We start from the raw sequence: 19911 nt of genomic DNA, 5'->3' as shown, positions 1-19911 counted from the left end.
GAGTTCCCACCATGATGAACTGCAACCTACAATTGTGAGTTAGAATCACCCCTTTCCTCCTGAGTTGTTTTTGTCAGGGTATTTTTATCATAGCAACAGAAAGGAAACTACAACAGGTAGGAAGCTTAAATCACCTGAAAACATTCTTTTTCATTATAGGTACAATACGTTTATTTATTAGAAAACACACACACAAATACAGATAAACAGAAAACAAAAAAAAATCACATTCAATTCCTACATTGTACTATTTTGTACATTGTATTGTTGAAACCAAACACAGCTGGACATTAGTCAAGGCAGGAAAACAGAGACGAGGCTGGGAATACAGTATGCACAAGGCCCTGGGTTTCATATTCAACATTTGCCAAAAAAACAAAACACAAAAGATTTTTCCTTTTGGTGACTACTGACAGTGGAGGAGAGAGCTTCGATCCCTCAACATTTGTGGTGATTTGTGGGAATGAGCACTGGAGGGCAGGGCAGGGGAGAGCCTGCTCAGAGCAGTGTTAGAGGAGGAAAGAAGCTAGAAGCAGGGCAGTTTCTAATGAGATGCTGAGTTCCCTAGGCCAGGCACTTGGTGAAGTGGGGCGTCTGTCCTCCTTCAGAAGCTGGGGGAAGGAGCCCTTCCTGCTGGTGATTACAGTGCCAAAGAAGCTCTCTGGGCATCCAGACACATGCTTCTGAGTTGAAAGAGATGTCATCACAGCTTCAAGTTCCCTGTAAGGAGTGCTGTAAGTACAGACAGCCGCCAGGTGCAGGCTAGACCACATTGCACATTTTTCTGGCATCACCAAGCTTTCTCAAGCAGGCCCTTGAGTGGATCTGGATTCATCCTGGGGACATGATCTTAGGAGCTGGAAGCTAAGCTGGAGTTTGGTCCGGTCTCTCCATGCGCAGCTTTGGAAGGAGTTATGCTTTGAGTTTCACTTGTCAGTGTCTTTACAGCATCTGCCTATTTTAAAACCTGTTCCTTCCTCCCTAGCAATAGCGTAGTGAGGAAGTTGAGATCCGTTCCTCAGCAGCTATTGCTTTTCTTAGTTTTGGTTATCGTATTTTCAGATGTATAGAAGCTCAAAATGTTGGTGAGCCAAGCTCATTAATCTTTTCCTTTATTATTTGTTTTAGGCCCAGAAAGCTTCCTTACATTTGTTTTTTTATACCTTTCATGCTCTTGTTTCTCTGTATTTAGTTTTCCTCCGTCTTGGGAGAGTGTACAGTATCGTGCTCTGACTGTGTTTTTCCCCAGCTCTCGGGCGTTACCGCAGTGGGTGCCCCCCGTCTCCCTTTGTCTACTATCTTGGCTGGCGTTGACTCTTTACCTGCCCCGGATCTCTTCAGTTTTCCGCTATGATTTATTATTCCCAGGCCAGAATAACTGTTTAATTATCATAGCTTTAAAATAATTCTTTAGCATCTGTTTAGGTAAGAACCCCATCATTTTGCTTTATTTTCAAAACGTTTTTGGCAAATAACCTCACTTATATTTTTTCTTCTACCAGCAGAACTTTTAAACTATTTTTCTTACTGTTTTTCCCCTCAAATAACAATTCATGGAGATTTTTACTGGGATTGCGTCACGCTGTAGCTGTGTTTGTGGAAAATGGACATTTTAAAAAAATATTCAGGCTTGGAATATTCTTTGGGAATGTGTTGTTTCTCTTGTGATCCAAAGCCACTTTTGTCTTCATTATTTTTTTTATTTACACACTTGTAAAATCAATGGTTTCCTGGTTCCAAACAGTCTCAGGAACTTCCATAAACCTATAAGTTTTCTGAACCCTGGTAAAAACTGAGTACACTTATACCTGTACACATCTATATACATATGTATACACATATATAAACACATGTATATACATAGACACACTTGTGTATGTGCATATATATATACAGATACACATCTTTATATGTACTTTTATGCATCTTTTTGTCATTATTTTGCTGAACAACTTAAAAGAAGGTTGCATAGATAATGATACTCAAGTGTCAGCTAAGTACTTTCTGAACATTGTCATGTAGTATTTTAGGCTACAGCGGCCATGCCATCTATGTGGCACTACTCAGTTTGCATTGTAGTACAATAGTCACTGTATACCATATGCCTGTGGCTATGTTCCAAGAAGACCTCCCTTTTTAGAGATAGATGGAGGTTAGTGTTTCCTCATGGCCTGATGACACTCTAAGCCCTCTGCGTGCATCTCCTCTGAGTAAGGACCCGTCAGAACCACAGCCATTGCTATTATACCTATTGTAGTCAAGAGTAAAACTATGAGGCATGTCCTATCTGTCAGGTTCAAAAGAAATTTGGGATAAATGACTAACTGTGGTGACTATTAGCATACAGAATGTCTGCTGCTGGCTCCAGGCTCACTCAGTACCTCTGGCTGTTCTCAGCTCTTCTCATCCTGGCACGCCCCCCAAAAAACTTCTCCAGCTTCTGGACTTCTCTTCCCCCAGCTCCTCATTCCTACACAACCCTGCCCATTTTGGCCTTGTGCTTTCTTGGCTCTCTCCTAGTTCTCTCTCTCTTGCCCCCCTCTCTTGGTTCTCTTCTCCCCCAAACTTCCTCATGGTCCAGTCCATTCTGCTGGCCATGCTCAGTCTACTACTTTTCCCTCTGTTCTAGACTCTTCCAGATGCCTCTGGCTGTACTCTCCCCCATATCTAAATAAAAATCTTCCCCTTAATTATACCTTGGAGTGGTCCTGTCCTCACTTTATACATCAGGTGCCAACCTCCCCTCCCCTCACTTTATATACTATCTGATCCAAGTATGGAGAGAGGTTTATACTTGATTTATATATGATCTATATATAATTTATATATACATTACATATATAATTTACAATATATAAACCAGATTATATATGATTTAGCTTTAAGTTGGCTAGGGAAGAAGAGCAGTTCATTTTCTGCATCTCTAAGAGTTATCATTGTTGGCTACATTTTGGTCTCCTTTTTCCACACACTGGGCAGAGTCTAGACACTTGGAGTGAGGTGAGGTAGAGCTGGGTCTTGGGTTCACTGCACAGGGAGATCACAGAGGGGTCATGTTACTGGTAGAGATTCTCTGGCTGATGATCTCCTTGAAAGCCTCAGTGATGGAAGGGTGATAGATTGTGGGGTATTCTGCCAGGGCTCACAGTGGTATCAGTGAGGCCACCTGGCCAGACCTTCAGGCCACCGAAGGACTCAAATATATGTATCTGGTGTTGTTTCCAAAGAAGGTTCTAGTTTTGATGTATGTGTCTTTGTTTTAAAATTCAAGTTGTTAAATATGCATGTTTGAACTTTAATAGAAGTAGGCACCTTGATTTAGCATGGCTTCACTTTGAGAAGCCTCAGAAATGTGAGACTGCAGGAGAGGTGTTATTTCAGGATGTGTTCCAGGTGGCTTGGTCTCGGCTGAAGAGTGTGTGTGTGTGTCTCTGTGTGTGTGTGTGTTGTGTGTGTGTGTGTGTGTGTTGTGTGTTATGTGTGTATGTGTGTGATGTGTGTGTGTGTCTGTGGTGTGTGTGTGTCTGTGGTGTGTGTGTGTAGTGTGTGTTTGTATGTGGGTGGTGTGTATGTATGTGTGTGATGTATGTGTGTGGTGTGGTGTGTGTGTGTGTGTGTGTGTGTGTGTGTGTGTGGTGTGTATGTGTGGGTATTTGTATGTGTGTGGTGTGTATGTGTATGGTGTGTGTGGTGTGTGTGTGTGTGTGTGGTATGTATGTGTGGTGTGTGTGTGTGTGGTATGTATGTGTGGTGTGTGTGTGTGGTGTGTGATGTGTGTGGTGTGTGTGGTGTGTGTGTGTGTGTGTGTGTGTGTGTGTGTGTGTGTGTGTGTGTATGTGTGGTCTTTCTTTTGCACACCAGTCTTCATTATGAAACTCCCAGGAAGTACTTAAGATGTGCTGATGAAATGTTGTCTCAGAAAGATTTTCTGCTGGGATGAATATGGCTGGCAGCAAATCCTTTGCCAATTTTCCTTTTAGAGTGGGGTATTCCTCTTCCTTTAAGTCTGTATTGGCCTTGAGAAAAACTTTGATGTGTGGAGTGTACTAGAAACAATTCTTTATAACTTCTATTTAAAACCCTTTTTGCAAATAGTTGATTTAACTGATTATTTATTCTGTGACATAGTCCCACTATATAGTCCAGGCTAACCTAAAACTTGCTGTGTAGCCTAGCTAGCCTCAAACTCAAAATCCTTCTACCTTAGTCTCTTGCATGAGCACTGAGATCACGATGGCTGTATAAAAATCAAGTATTTTTTTTAAATGAAGCATTTAAATATACAAACAAATTTAACTCAGAAATGCAACAGACAATATTTTCCATTTTTGCTTTGTATTTAAAGCATACCAATGTTTATAAAACTACTAAGGTTTCACATGCCCATATTTTTCCCTTTTCTTAAAAAAAAGATTTATTTATTTGTGTATGTGTACATTTGCACAAGTTTATGTGCACGGCATGTGCAGGTGCCCACAGAGGCCAATGGGCATCTGATCCCCTGTAGCTGGATTTACAGGTGGTTGTGAACCACCATGTGGGTGCTGGAACTGAACCCAGGTCCTCTGCAAGAAGAGTAAATCCTTTAACCAGCTGGGCATAGTGGTATATGTTTTTAATCCCAGAACTCAAGAAGCAGAGGCGGGCCTCTATATGTTTGAGGCCAGCCTGGTCTATGTAGTGAGTTCTAGGATAGCCAGAACTGTGTGAGAGAGCCAGTCTACAAACAAACAAACAACAAACAAACAAACAAACAAACAAACAAAGTGCACCCCTTTAGCCCCTGGGCCATCTTTTTACAGATTATATCATTATCTATTTTAATTTAGCGCTCAATTGCTTAAAAATTTATTCACATTAATGGATTTATAAGTTCGAATAAGCAAATTGTGTTTTAGTATTTCCTAATTTTTCCTGGTTGAATCAAGGGTATTTTCAGTTTGGGTTAGCATAAAATGAAAAGTGAGCATCTTTGGCTAGCTTTCCCGTATGTACATGGTACTTGGGTGTATTCTGTCCATGCCCCTTTTGAGGAAAGCCTGCAGGAGACCCAAGCTTCTTCTTACACCTCTTGTAGTGCTCACAAATAGTCCTATGCCCTAGGCTACCCTGTTGAAAGGAAGCCTGTGCGACTATTTGGAGAGTATTCAAGCAGGCAGCACACGCTGAATCCCCCCCTTTTTCTGCCAGCCAATCCCAGGGAATGAGCTCAGTTAAGGATCCAACCTCAGTGATACTGTGTGGTACAAAAGAGCCACCTAACCAGGTTCTGCCTGAATTATTAACCTACAGAATCCCAAGTGAATGAAGTGTTAAGTTGTTGTGTTGAGCAGTTTGTTTTCTTGTAGTTTCTTTGCAGCAGTAAAGAACCCAAATGAGGGATTTATGTATCAGGTTAGAGAATGACTTGGATTGTTTTTATTGCATCTTTTGATGTTATGATTCCAACATTCACAATGTAGGAATGCAGTAACCGCTTTTATTTAATATATATATTTTCTTTTCCTGGGAACCCAAGTATGGGTTGGATTTTGGAAAGTGAGGGAGCAGGTATAAACTACTTTCTCTCAAGAAACTTACAACAAGGAAGAGACTGAGTAACTCTTGCCCCAACTACACTCAGAGGACTAGAATATGGCACAGCAGTGCCTTCAGGAGTCTGATTGAACAAAAAGTAGAGAGCAGAGGAGGTAAGTGGGAGAAAGGAAGGTCTGCTGGTGGATGAGAAAAAAGCCCGTGATGGATGGAATCAAGCATAAGCCCAGAAGGATAGGTTGTGGAGTCTTTGAACATTACTTTTAAAAGTGTGGGCAAAAAATGATGTTTTGTTATGTAGGGACATGACTGGGTTAATTTTAGGATGCTGGAGACAGTATAGTTCCAGTTATAGCTTCAGGAAAAGAGGTCAGTTCGAGATTTTTGCAATGGTTAAGTATGAAGTTGAGATGGACTCTGTGACTAAAGGCAGAAAAGAAAAGTTGGACACAGAGAAACATTGGTGGTGGCTCATTTAGTAGGGTGTGGTGGGGTTGGAGTGAAATGTGAAGACAGGCTGAGGGATAGGTAGATGGTAGCTGTGGAAGCTGGACACAGGTGTGGACTTGAAGGGGAATGGACATGCTTGGGTCAGCCATGCAGAGGTTTCAGTTCTGAAAAAGAGAGTTTGGGTGGGTGGAGGCTAGAGAGGAGAGAATCTGAGAAACTTGTGGTTGAGAGAGGATGAGTCTTGCTTGGGATGGTGTGCCTTGAGGGTGTAGACAGCTTCTTCTAATTTTCCAGGTTGTTGAAAAGATAATGCCGACAATTTACTTTAAAAAATGGAAAAAGAAAAGTAAATTACATTATCTTTGTGTGGGCTTGTAATGGAAGGCCCACATGGAACATAGTGCAAATTGGTCATCTGTGTTTAAAAAGCATCTCTGATTCATCTGTGGCTCAGTAGTAGAACATTTGCCCAGCATGTCCGTAGCTCTGCTTCCAAACTGTAGTACCTGGCAACAAACAAACAAATAATGAAACAAACAAACAAACAAAACCAAAAACATACAACAGAAAACCATTCTCTTGTGGGCTGGAGAAAGGGTTGAGTTTAAGAGCCCTGACTGCTCTTTCAGAGACCCCAGGTTTGATTCTCAGCACCCACATCTCTATGTGGGTGTTAACAACAGTTTGTAATTCCAGTTCTAGGTGGTCTTCTGACCTCTGTGGATGCTGCCATGCATGTGATACACAAACATACATGCAAACAAAACAAATACACACACAATAAAGGTAAGGGAGGAAAAGGCACACAAAAAACCCAAAACAAAACAAACCCCATACCAATTCATACCAATCCATCGTCTTGTGTCTGGTGCCATTAGAATGCAATATACATGCATATAAAAGTGCTTCTTTAATAAAAAGGAGATACTGGGGCCAGATACTTATTGTACCCTGCTACTCTTTTCTCAATTATAAGGCCACTTCTAGATGTTTCTCCTGCTCAAGATCACAGAACAAGGCACACTGAGAATAGTGCTCTTCCTCTGTTCCCTTCACTTTCCTTCTTGACTTCCAAGTACCTTGCCAATCGCCAACTTTATCTCATTTTCCTTATTTGAGGTCACTCTGGTTTTACTCCCCCTGCCCTTTACTTTTAAGTTAGTTCATTTTAATGACTGGATGATATCCTCACCAAATGTCAATGTCTTGGTCCCAATAAGATCATAAATGGTGGTCAAACTTTCCATTTCTCATTTCACTTTCCTCTTGAAAATTGAGGACTCAGGGCTGGAGACGTGTTGAGTGATTAAGAACACTGGCTTAGCTGGGCAGTGATGGTGCATGCCTATGATCCTAGCACTCGGGAGGCAGAGGCAGGTGGATCTTTGAGTTTGGGGCTAGCGTGGTCTACAGAATGAGTTCCAGGACAGCCAGAGATATGCAGAGAGATATTATATCTTGAACCCCACTCCCAGCAAAAAAAGAAAACAAGAGAGAGAGAGAGAGGAAGGAAGGAAGGGAGGGAGGGAGGGAGGAAGGAAGGAAGGAAGGAAGGAAGGAAGGAAGGAAGGAAGGAAGGAAGGAAGGAAGGAAGGAGTGAGCACTGGCTGCTCTTCTGGAGACCTGGAGTTTGATTTCTAGCACACACATAGTAGCTAACAACCATCTGTAACTCTAGTTCCTGGGGATACAACACCCTCTTCTGGCTTCCTCAGGCACTGAACACAGTGATGCAAAGACATACAGGAAGACAAAACACCCATGTACATAAAATAAAAAGAAACAAAAACTTTGTAGTGCTTTCACAAGGCTGTCAGGAACACGACATGACCTGGCTCACCTTCTCCCTCTCATGGATTATCATAAGCGCTGCTGTCTTTACTATTCATTAATCCATGTGGCATTTAAGAACTACCTACTGCCAGACCCTGCCCTGTGACTTGGAGAGGGAGGAATGAATAACACGGTTCCAGCCCTGTTGTTCTGGAATGTACATCTCACAGGGTACAGTGGCACATAGGGACAAGAATACTGCAAAAATGTTGATTTCTTCCAGAAAAAGCATTTTGGATCTGACTTATTCCACTGGGGTTAGGTAGAAACAAGTCTCAGCAGTATGCTGTTACTGACAGGTTATCAGGAGAAGAGGGATTGAATAATTTCAGAGGGCCTTGGATAGCCAGCACAAGACAATGTCATGTGCTTCCTGGATGAAATGTATTTGTGTGCCTGCGTCTTGGTTGAGTTGGCCTTTGACTGCTCAACTTAGTAAGATGGACTTTTCTTCAGTGATCTCAGACTGGCCCAACAGTTCTGATGGTTTCCCCAACAATGAGGATGTTTAGGTAATTCCAGCTGTGAGAGTTGAGCCATTTTAGTGAGTCCTTGAGGAGAAAGATGCAATTCTGTGGATTTGTAGTTGCAAACTGTTTTCTTTATTGTCTTCATCTTTGTGAAGAGGTTTGCCTTTGTCACAGTGAATGGCCAGTCATTTTCCTTTGAGAGAGGAGGTTGCTGTAGACCACTGGCTCCTGGGCAGTGTCCCACTCTCGAGAGGAGAAAAGGCTGAACAATGACACCGTTGTTTAACGTTCTGCCTCCTGTCACCCACAGCTGGCTTGTGTACTTCACATTGTAATTTGATGTGGGAAAAGCAGCACACCAGTTCTGACCCTTTGGCCCTTCTCTAGAGTGCAATCTTCTCAATATGAGCTCAATTGCCCCTGCCCCCTTCTTCTACAATGAAGTCTGAAACTCCCAGTGCTTCAGAACATAACTGCATTTGAAGGCAAGGTCCTTGCAGAGGTAATTTTAGCTAAAATGCAGTCTTCAGTGTTGGGTAGGCCTGAATTCAGTATGACTGGTATCCTTCTAAGAAGAGTAAATAGGACACAGTGTGAAGCAGCAGGAAGGTGGCCGCCTGCAGGCCAAGAGGGATCTTTAGAATGAACCAACCCTGCCGATGTGAGTTAGGACATGACACTTCTAGATCTGTGAAGAAACACTTTCTTGTGTATAGCCACATAGGCAGTGATATTTTGTAACAGCAAATTAATACAGTTTGAATTTGGGGCTCCTGGCTCTGACAGGAGGAGCCAACTGTCTGTCTGGAAGATCCCTTCAGGTGGGTGAAGGATCTGAAGTGTCTGTGGGCACGTTGCTTTGGTTGGTGTCTTGTGGACTGAGTGATGCAGGAACCATTGTCAGAGATCAGGAAGCTCAGAGGAGGAAAAGGAAATGCATTAGGTAAAATATGAAGGGCTGTGCCAGCATGAGGGGTGCTACCCATGCTGCTGAGATTGTGGTGAAGGTGAAGTAGGGCTTTTAAACAAAACAGTTTACTATATGCACTAGAGTTGGGAACATTGTTTACAATTTTCTATCAGTCAGGAACTGCCTTAGGATTTCCCATGTCAAAGCCACCCTACCCATGTCTATCTTTGAGGGATCTTAGCCAAAAAGCTGAGAAGCCATTGTGTGTCTACTGTAACCCCACATTTCTCTCATTTTGGATGTCCTGATGGGTTGTCTGTGGCCATCTCTACTTCCTCCCTGTGGTACCTGGATAACTGTCCCTCTGTTCCATGAGGGCTGCTCTTGTCACGTTCTCTAGTCACTTCCACTTATCGCACCCAGCAGTCTCTGGTAGCTTTCTTGCCTTGGTAATGTCTTCAGTAGTCTTCATTTCGGCTCACTGCTCTCTTTGCCTTAAATGCTCCCTCTTCCTGGTTGTTCACAGGCATCCTTCCTTCTAGGTTATTAGCTTAACCTTGGCTTTCTTTATCAGTCTTCTTCTCTGATTCCAACTCTTTCTTTTGAGTTGTCTGCTGTCTTTCAGTCACACCAGTGGGTCCGTCTATATGTATGTAAATGTCCCCTCAGTATGACTACTTGAGCTTTGCCCTTAAACCCTGTGCTCCTTAATCTCAGCATTTTATCACTCACAGAAACCTCCTATGTGTCAGATGCTTTCTCAAGCACACCCACTGTAGAATTCTGACTTTCCCACTCTAGGCTCAATGAGTCTCTCTCCTCAACTAGGCTGATGTGTACTGCAACGCTTGGACTTTTGTCTATGTTGTTCCTGCTGTCTGGAAAATGTCTTTCCCTGTACTCACTGGACTATGTTCTACTTGTACCTTGGATGTCAGACCACACAGCATCCCATGAGAATTCTTCTGGTCCCATGGCCTATGGTAGTCTCCTAGACATGGTCATATATACTGGTCATTCTTTTGTGAAAATTCTCCAGCCCCAAAATGTCATTTTTAAAAAATACAGGATAAAGGATTTACAGTTATTTTACCTTTCTTTTTTTAGTCATTAATATAGTACCTAAAGCTAGAAAAAAAATTATACATGGACAGAAAAAGTGAGAGAGGAGAAGTGGTACAAGAAAATATCGCCGGGCGGTGGTGGCGCACGCCTTTAATCCCAGCACTCGGGAGGCAGAGCCAGGCGGATCTCTGTGAGTTCGAGGCCAGCCTGGACTACCAAGTCAGTCCCAGGAAAGGCGCAAAGCTACACAGAGAAACCCTGTCTCGAAAAACCAAAAAAAAAAAGAAAATATCAAGACAGAGGCAAGACATTCAGGAATTTGGTGAGGGTGTAGGAAGGGGACAGGCAGTGAGCTGGCTCAATCCAGAATCCCAGAGGTCCAGGATTTGGAGGCACCAGATACTGTCAGTAGTGGTGCTGAGGACCTGAGGTTGGCTGCAGGTTCTTTTTGTGGAGCAGCTGAACCTGTCTCCCTCTGTTCCACTTGTTTACTCCTCAGGATATTGAATCTGTTCCTCCTTCCAACCTGAAGGAGGTGGGAAGTAAAGAGAGAAAGTGTTAAGGTTCTGATCTGCCCCTTGAAATCCTGCCCCTTGGTGCCCCCTGTGTCCTGATGTAAAAACCTCATTCTAAGGAAAAACTCCTCCCTACCCCCATCTCTCTCTCTCTCTCTCTCTCTCTCTCTCTCTCTCTCTCTCTCTCTCTCTCTCTCTCTCTTTTTTCCACTTTCCTTCTTCCCACCATGAGGTGCATACACCTCTCTTTCTCTCTCTGTTTTCTGTCTTTTCTGTCTCTTTATCTCCTATTATAATAAACCATTTCCGAGTGGATGGAGCGCCTGGGTGTGAATGACTTTCCACACACTGCAGCCCTGCCCTCCCCAGCCTCCCATCTGCCCAGCATGTTTCCCTGCACGTGCATAATATATCATAACAGAAAGGCCTGAGCTATCAGGCAGAATGGGGAGAGATGTGTAGGGAAGAAAGATATTAAGGTCTGAACCCGGAGCAGTGGGAAGATAGCTAGGGATGCCTCCAGGGTGTACAGGGAAGGTGAATAATTGTTTTGCAGTGTGTTTGTCTCTAATAACAATCATAGCCAACTAACACCAGCTTGTTAGCTCTGTCCCAGCTACTGAATGTCTTGTGAACTAGTGAAAAAATTACTGTGTTGGCCAGCAGGATGTGTCTGCTGTCAGACTACCTTCTTGGAACCCGGGGTTCAGCCACTGGGCTATAGGCTAATCTGACTCCATGAAAATGAATCCTGGAGTTACAGGAGTGTCTGGTTAAACTTCTTTGTCACTAATGAGCTATGCAAACATGTTTGTATCCTTCCACAATATGAGAATTTATTGAATAACAATTAATTCACAAGCTACATCAGTATTGTTCACTTTAATTCACCAAGTACTACTATTACCAGAATTATTAAGATCAGAGCCTGGGGTCTGCAGCTTTACCAAGTTAAGCTTGGCCACTCATTTTCAATAGGCTAATTAAACAGACAAATAATAGTAACAAGGAGATTTGTCTGATGAGGCCACACTGGGAAGAGGAACAAATAAAGAGGTCTAGTGGAATGGTCCCCACTCCGTTTTCAGAGCCCTGACGTGAGGTTCAGGTTTAAATAGAGGGTATGTGCAGCTAAGCAGCCCGGCTAAGGTGTGGTCTCACCTGTCCTCGACCCATCATTGCTGTCTTTACTCCAGTTTCTCTTGCAAGGTGGTCTGACTGTAGCACGAATCGTCAAAGTTCTTATTAATAAAATCAAACCTGAACCAGGTATTTGGGTGAACACTGGAAGATCAGAGAGACAGAACGGGCCACAGCTACCCCACCTCGCCAGTTCCTCAACTGATCCTGTTTCCTCAGACTGGAAGCCTCTGTGTCCTCATCCCAATGGCTCTCAGCTGAACTGCTGCTCGAAGCCTAAAAGCTTGACCAGCCAAATGCTTCTAGTTTCTGGTCCTCATGCCTTATATACCTTTCTGCTTTCTACCATCACTCCCTGGGATTAAAGGCGTGAGTCACCATGCCTGGCTATATCCTTGGACACACAGAGATCCAGGTAGATCTCTGCCTCTGGAATGCTAGGATTAAAGGCGTGTGCTACCACTGCCCAACCTCTATGTTTAATATTGTGGCTGTTCTGTCTCTGACCCCAGTTTATTAGGGTGTACAATATTTTGGGGAACACAATACCACCACAGTCTGACAGGTTGTCTGAATTGTGTGAAGGCAGACAAGTTTCCCAGAGTCTGATACCAGACTCCAGCCTTTTCTTTCTCCTAGTGTGAGATCCCTGAAGATTCCAATTTCTTGGGGACCATTGTTCCAATAGTCTCATAGCCAAAGGGGAAGGGCACAAATGTCTCTGCAAAATATCTTCATTCCTGCCAGGAGGTCTGTATACTGATTTCACTTGGTAGACATGGCCAATAGCAACCACTGGTTCTTTTGTTTTCATCTTAATTATTAACATTAACTCTGAAATCACACTTTGCATTTCACATGGTAGAGTAGTGAGTACATGCTACGCATGGCCTTGGACAGATCAAAGAGGCATGCGGGCTTCAGCGGAGGCAAAGAGGCTCTCTAGATGTAAGGGAGAGCTTCAGCAGAGAACCAGATAAGTAGTTTTACAAACCACAGCTGTAGAGCTGTTCAAAGCACAGAGTGGTCAGATGCCAGGTAGCTGGCAGTTTTGAATGTTATTTTACAATTGTCATAGGCAAGAGAAATGGCTTGAGCTGGAGCCTGGGGGGCAAAGGCAGAAGTCCTTTGCTGTAGCAATTTTTCAGGATGAAACTTGTGACAAGTGACTGGGTGGTAGGTCAGTATGCCTTCTGTATCTCAGTCTTGTTTGCTCCTTTTTATAATCTCAGGTGAGAGGTTTACATCTGGTATGACTGATAAAATCATGTACAGTGTTTCCAATATGATTCCATATATTCACATGCATGATACTTTATTGATACAAATACATTATTTATCAGTTTGTGCCTTGTGATGGTGGTTATTTATTTGAATGAACAAGTTATAATGACATTGTGGTAGTTTGAAAGAAAATGGCCCCCAAGGGAGTGGCACTATTAGGAGGTGTGGCCTTGTTGTCACTGTGGGGGTGGGCTTTGAGGTCTGTTTTGCTCAAGCTTCCCTGTCATGGAATATTATTTTAACTAGGCAGAGATGTGTTACATTTGTTTGTGCTGTATTTGTTTAATTATGTAAAGATGTGTTGTATTCACCTTGCCTGCCTGAGGCACCGGACTGGTCTAATAAAAAGCTGAATGGCCAGTAGCTAGGCAGGAAAGGGATAGGTGGGGCTCATGGGTGAAGAGAATAAGTAGGAGGAGAAATCTAGGCTTGAAAGAGAAAAAGGAGAAGAGAATGAGGGAGAAAGAGCGGGACATATCTGGGGCCAGAAACCAGGCAGCCACTAGCCAGCCAGACATGAGAAGCAGGAAAGTAAGATATACAGAAAGAAAGAGAGGTAAAAAGCCCTGAGGCAAAAATGTAGATAAAGAGAAACAGATTATGATAAGAGCTAAGATAAGGCCACACATTTATAACTAGTAATAAGTCTCCAAGTCATGATTTGAGAGCTGGTTGGTGGCCCAAAAGAAAAAGCCTGGTATGCTTCCCTCAATGTGACAGTCAGTTGACTTCTTGTTACCTGCAAGATGGAGCACTCTTAGCTCCAGCACCATGTCTGCCTGCATGTGACCATGCTCCCCTTCATGATGATAATGGACTGAACCTCTGAAACTGTAAGTGAGCCACCCTAATTAAATGTTTTCTGTATAAGAGTTGCTGTGTCTCTTCTAGTAACCCTAACTAGAAGAGTTATGTTATCTTACCCCTTAGGCTTAGAGTATTAGAGTATAGTAACTCAGGTCGAAACTGTTCCTTTGGGAATGATCGTAGGGCTTAGCAAGTAAATGTTTTGGCTATTAAGTCTGATGGCCTGAATCCCATCTCTGGGATCCACCTTGTAGAAGGAGAGAACCAAGTCCCACAAACTGTTCTCTGATCTCTACCTAAGTGCCATGTCATGCATGCGCCCCCTCCCCCACAGCACATATAAGCATGCACACAAAGTAAACTTTAAAGATGTAATAAGAAACTTGTGTTGTGGACTATTACATTAAGATGTGTTACATTCATTTATGCTGTGGAACATTTGTTTAATGATGCAAAGATGTGTTACATTCTTTTATGTTCATTTGTTTAGCTCTGTGAGAAAAAGCTGGCTAGAAACAAGCCAAGTGAGGGCTGGGCATTCATAAGTAAGAATAAGCCTCCCTGTGATTTACTTGAGAGCTTGGTGGTGGGCACCCGCAAAGAGTTAAAAAGAACAAAGAGTAAAGATGAAAAAACAACCAACAACACTCTTGCTTTATAAAGTGCAATATTTCAAGGCTAGCACAGCCTGAAAGCTGTTATTCTACATAGTTTAAGACACAGCCTGGTGTCCACACTCAGATACTGGGGAGAGGGACAGAGAACATGTGAAATGAATAAACAGGGACCAGAGCTCGTGTAGGACCTTGTCTGGCCTTGGAAAACAGGGCTACCCCTCTCAGAGAGAGCTGGAGGAAGAAATTGACAAATAGGCATTTCAAATCATGACTTTGCATGAAGCATGAGGCCCAGGTTGGGGAATTTAAGCCTAATTCTGCCTGCAGCGTGCTCACGGTTGACTCCTGTTCAGATACCACACAGGAAGAATAGAAGACTGGATAATCTCACAGAAAGTAGCTCTAAAACCTTCCACATGATGGTTTGTCAAAGAAATGGCTGGTTCCTCCTGAAATGGCCACAGAGTGAAGCTCTTCTCTCAGGGAGGCTGGCTATATACTTAGCTTCCCCTTCAAGTCTGACTTACCTCTTCACTGTGAACAGACAGGGAGGGCATATCTGAAGAAAGCCTTCTTTTTCCAGGAATAGCAGGCACTAAGTCAAATAAACGCAACAAACCAAAAAGGAAATAGATCTCAACCAGAGCAGAGGGAAAGACAGAGGTCTCAATCTTCAGAGAGCTAGGCTGTCACACTTCTGAAACAAATACAGGATGCAACCACATGAAAGAGACAGTTAGCAAATAAGAACGAGGGCTTAAAAATCACACATGCCACAACAGAAAGAAAACCGCTCACGACTGCTGAAACAGTTGGAAGATAAAGTCAGTGACTTCAACCAGGAAGTAGAACAAGAAAAGACAAGACGTAGAAAACAAGAGAGAAAAGATGGAGACTATGGGAGATTGACTCAAGCTGACCAGAGCTTGGCAAACAGGAGCCCTATAAAAAGAGAAGCGAGAGAACTCATCCAGGCAAAGAAGAAGTATTGTACTGGACAGACACGAGGCTCTAGTCTGAAGAAAACCCTCACTGAAGGCACACCACTGAAAATGCTTTAGAATCAACAACCAAACATGACAAAACAAGATACAATAAGACAAGGCATCATCAATGCCAGCCTGGTCTACAAAAACGAGTTTCAGAACAGCCAGGACTGTTACACAGAGAAACCCTGTCTTTAAAGAAAAAAAAAGAAAAAGAAAAGGCAAAAGCTCTCATATAGAGGCTGGACAAGGCGACTCAATAAGCGACTCAATAAGAGGAAAGGAGCCCCAAGATCGTGCAAAAGAGACAGAGACACACCTGCTCCCACTGTTATGAGTGCCACAAAAACACCATGCTAATAGCCATATATATCATATACACAGAGTGCCTGGGGCAGACAGACCCGTGCAGGCCCCATGCTGGCCTCTTCAGTCTCTATGAGCCCATATGAGCCCTGCTTAGTTGATTCAGTGGGCCATGTTCTGCCCCTTTCTGAAGGGAAATGAAGGGGGAGTGGGGGGGAGGGGAAGCTGTGGTTGGGATATGCTATATAAGAGAAGAATCTATTTTCAATTAAAAAAAAGGAAAAGAAAAGAAAATGCCTTAGAATACCCATGGTAACGAGACTCTGCAGATTTCCAAGGGGGAAAACAAGTACCCTATGCAGCCGATGAAAAGGTGACAGTAATGCTGGAAGACAAGGTAGCAATGATTTTAATTAATCAGGTTCTGTGCTCCGCTAAATCGGTAGCTGACTGTGAGGCTGGCATAGCAGTGTTTTCAGGCAAACACTCAGAAAGTGGCTCTGTGCATTCTGTGATAAGTGGCTGCAGAAGGAAGGCAGGGATACAGGGCTGCATCTCAGAGAAGGTTCAGAGGTGGGCCCTGGAGTGTGGATGGAGAGGCATCTAGGAAGTGCCCAGCACAGCCCACAGGAGCACGGACAATGGCTCCCAGGGGAAGGGTGTCCCTCTGGAAAAGAGAGCGATGCCATGTTTACAAGAACTCATATGTGGTTTAATTCAGACAAGGCTTACTATACTTGATAGGAATTTGGGAAAATGCCATATCCTGCTTTAAGATGAAGCCATTATTAAGCCAGGAAAAAATAGCTATGGCAAAGATGCATGAAAGAAAAGCCCGTTCCCTGCCACATTTTACATAATTTAAGATGTCATTAATCATAGAAACATATCATTGTGAGAAGGAAAAAAACCTGTTCTTAGTAGAAAGGAAAGTTGTGAGTTATACAGCACATGCAAGAAGCAAGTATGTTAAAAGGTTTAAAAACATACTCTTTATAATTGATGAAACAAGCAACATATTTGGCTTGCAATATGGACGTTCACTGCTGTTTAAGACTCATGTAACAAAAATCAAAGGAAGAATTTAATCTTTAGAATTGGTAAGTCAAGAATGAACAATATTAGGGGACAGATATATAGGCTGACTCGGACAGTAAAGAGCTTGCCACACAAGCATGGGGACCTGAGTTCCGTTTCCAGCACCTGTGTGAAATATAAGGCTGAATGGTACATTGGGGTGGGGGAAGAGATGGGTTGGTGAACTATTTTTCATTAGCCACCTATGTAAGTTCTGAGTGCATAAATGCTCTTTTCATGTAAACAAGGGTAGGAAAACACACACACATACAACCTTTTCTTAACTTGTAAGTGGGACTTGCAAAAAACAAGAGATTTAAGACCAGTAGACCTATGGTCTTATCAATACTATATCCAGACTGGTCAAGGCATCCCTCTATGTCCAGGACAGCCTCTAGAAAGATCAGACACTGCTCTCTGAACCTGGAATCCTTCTTGACTTCCAGTGGAAGCAAGCCTGAGGATGGCTCAGTCTTCTTATCTTTGCAGAAAGCTTTAGAGTTTACGCATTGCTGGACTGGGATGTCACAGTGGTGGGAACTTGTTAAGCATGCATGAGGCTCTAGGTTCAATCCCGTGTACTGCAAAACAGCAAATAAAATTTGCAGCAAACCGTTTGGTCCTTACCAAGTGTGACTATCACATTTCAATTGTGTAAGGACCAAGAGTGGAATAGTAACTGCGGGCCACTCTACCCCAGACAGCTCAGTTTGACTAGCTGCAGAATCCCACAGGCAGTTCCCCATTCTAATGCCATTCTGTCTTAATAATTTTTCAGAGGAAAGAGGAAGAAGAGAGGAGGCGAGGAGAAGAACAGATTCGCCTCCAGGAGGAGCAGAGAGCCAAGGAACTCTATTGGACCCTGAAGCAGGCCCAGATGCACTGCCAAGCCAGCGAGAGGGAGGAGCGTGAGTGGGAAGAACACTGTGAGTTGAGCTGTGTCTTGGGCCTGGAGGCCTGCCCCACTTCCCCCACCCAGCTCCTCCTATTGTGTATGTGCTCTGCTATCATTTCAGCCTCCTTCCCTGATTGGATGGTTTGCTTATGAAAGGCAGGCCCTTTACTACCTCTAGTAGCTGGCTGGCCTTGGGAGGGAGGGACAGCCCTCAAGGATCAGCAGGGGCTCAAATGTCAAAGCATCAGTAAAAACCAAAATAGTAAACATGCTTGACCAGTGCAGGTGGGCAGGACCCTTCTACAGTTGAGTGTGTGAATCTGTTAGGTCGGAGAGAGAGTGAACGGGGTGGGGTGGGGTGTTTGCAATCTGTATTACAGATACTGCCACTAGAGACCACAGTAGGAGCAGAGAGGTGTGAGTCCTCTGCTGGACAGCCCCCTGCCTCTCTGTATGCATGCCTTGACTATGTGAATATATGACAGGTTCATTAAATTGACCTTTTAGAAAAATTGACATGTAATTTACATATCACAAAATTCTTCATTTTAGAGTGTAGAATTGTTTTTTTTATTTTTTAAATTTTTTTAGTATACTCACAAAGCTGTGTAACCCTCCCACCATTTAATCATAGAAAATTTTATCACCCCAGAAAGAACTGTCACCATAGGCAGTGGTTCCCCCGCCCTTGCCTCCAAACCACTAATCTAATTAGTCTCTCTGGATTTATCTATTACAGACATTCCATAGAAATAGGAAAACAGAGAGGCTGGAGCCATGGCTCAGTAGTTAAGAGCACTGGCTGCTCTTGCAGAGGACCTGAGTTTAGTTCCCAGCACCTTCCTGATGGCCTACAACCTTCTGTAACTCTAGGTCCAGGGATCTAATTTCCTTTTCTAGCACCTCAGGGCACTAAGCCTGCAATTACTACATAGAGATGTATGTGGACAAAATGCCTAGACACCTAAAATAAAATTTGAAAAAGAAAAACACATTATGTGGCCTTTTGTGTCTAACTTATTTAACTTAGCAAGTGTGAAGCTCCCTCCATGTGATAACATCTGTCATAACCTCACCTCTTTTCATGGCTGTATAATAATCTAGTGCACGTGTATATCAGTTTCATTTCTCCAGTTTGAGGACAATAAACATTGGGTTGTTTCTCGTTTGGAGCTATTATGACTACTGCTGCAATGAATATTTATATACGTACATTTTTGAAGATGTACTTTTAATTCTCTGGAATTACACCTAGGAGTAAAATTTCTGGGTCATGTGGAGATCAAGTTTGAGATTTTGCTGAGCTGTCACACTGTTTTCCAAGGTGATTGTCTTGTTCAGGATCCTACCAGAGTTGTCTGAGGGCTTCACTTGCAGCACAACCCCCACCGCACCTCAGCACTTGATGAGGGTGCTGGGAACCGATTGTGGGTCCTCTGAAATAACACCCATTGCTTTTAACATCTAGTACATCTCTCCAGCCCCCCTTCCACTTTCCTGGTGGTGTCCTTTGAAACATAAACGTTTTGGATTCTGAGGAAGTTCCATTTTCTTATTTTTTTTTGTCACATGTGATTTTTGTAACATCGAAGAAACCAGTTGTTTACTCCCAGGTAGAAGTGACTCACTCATTTCTCTTGTAAGAGATTCATAGTTTGGGCTTTTATGGTTAAGCCTCTGCTGTGTTTTGAGTTAATCTTTGTGTGAAAGGACATTCCTGATTGACTCAGTTGTCAAAGTAGCATTGGTTGGAAGGGCTATTTTTTTCTTTAAATCTCTTGGCACTCTTGTAGAAATATTTACTGGAACCATGTCTGCCCCACCCTCTGGGGTCTCAGCTCGTTCTGCTGGCCTGTCTTTCTGTTCTCATGCCAGTAGCCGTCCTGGTGATGGGAGCCTGGCAGTCAGCTTTCCTCCATAGCTGTTCTTTCTTGGGATTATTTTGGTTATTCTGGGACTCTTTTATTTCCATACATACTTTAGGATCAGCGGGTCTAGTTCTGAAATGATGGCAGCTGGGA

The 19911-nt window shown here is 43.2% G+C and overlaps 1 protein-coding gene across 3 annotated transcripts in view; it reads left to right on the top strand.

The window, feature by feature from the left end:
• The window catches only part of Sh2d4b (SH2 domain containing 4B), a 90754-nt gene that overhangs the window by 26434 nt on the left and 44409 nt on the right, over nucleotides 1-19911 (top strand). For all 3 annotated transcript variants that reach the window (XM_052734376.1, XM_052734377.1, XM_052734375.1), the window contains exon 4: nucleotides 17774-17921. In XM_052734376.1, the coding sequence (XP_052590336.1) occupies nucleotides 17774-17921 (148 nt within the window). The remainder of the gene's footprint in view (nucleotides 1-17773; nucleotides 17922-19911) is intronic.

The sequence above is a fragment of the Peromyscus californicus genome, unplaced genomic scaffold (genome assembly GCF_007827085.1).
Source record: "Peromyscus californicus insignis strain IS unplaced genomic scaffold, ASM782708v3 Scaffold_12__1_contigs__length_115047231, whole genome shotgun sequence".
Classification (NCBI taxonomy): Eukaryota; Metazoa; Chordata; class Mammalia; order Rodentia; family Cricetidae; genus Peromyscus; species Peromyscus californicus.
Note: the sequence above shows the minus strand (reverse complement) of the source record. Positions and strands in the feature narration are given on the sequence as shown.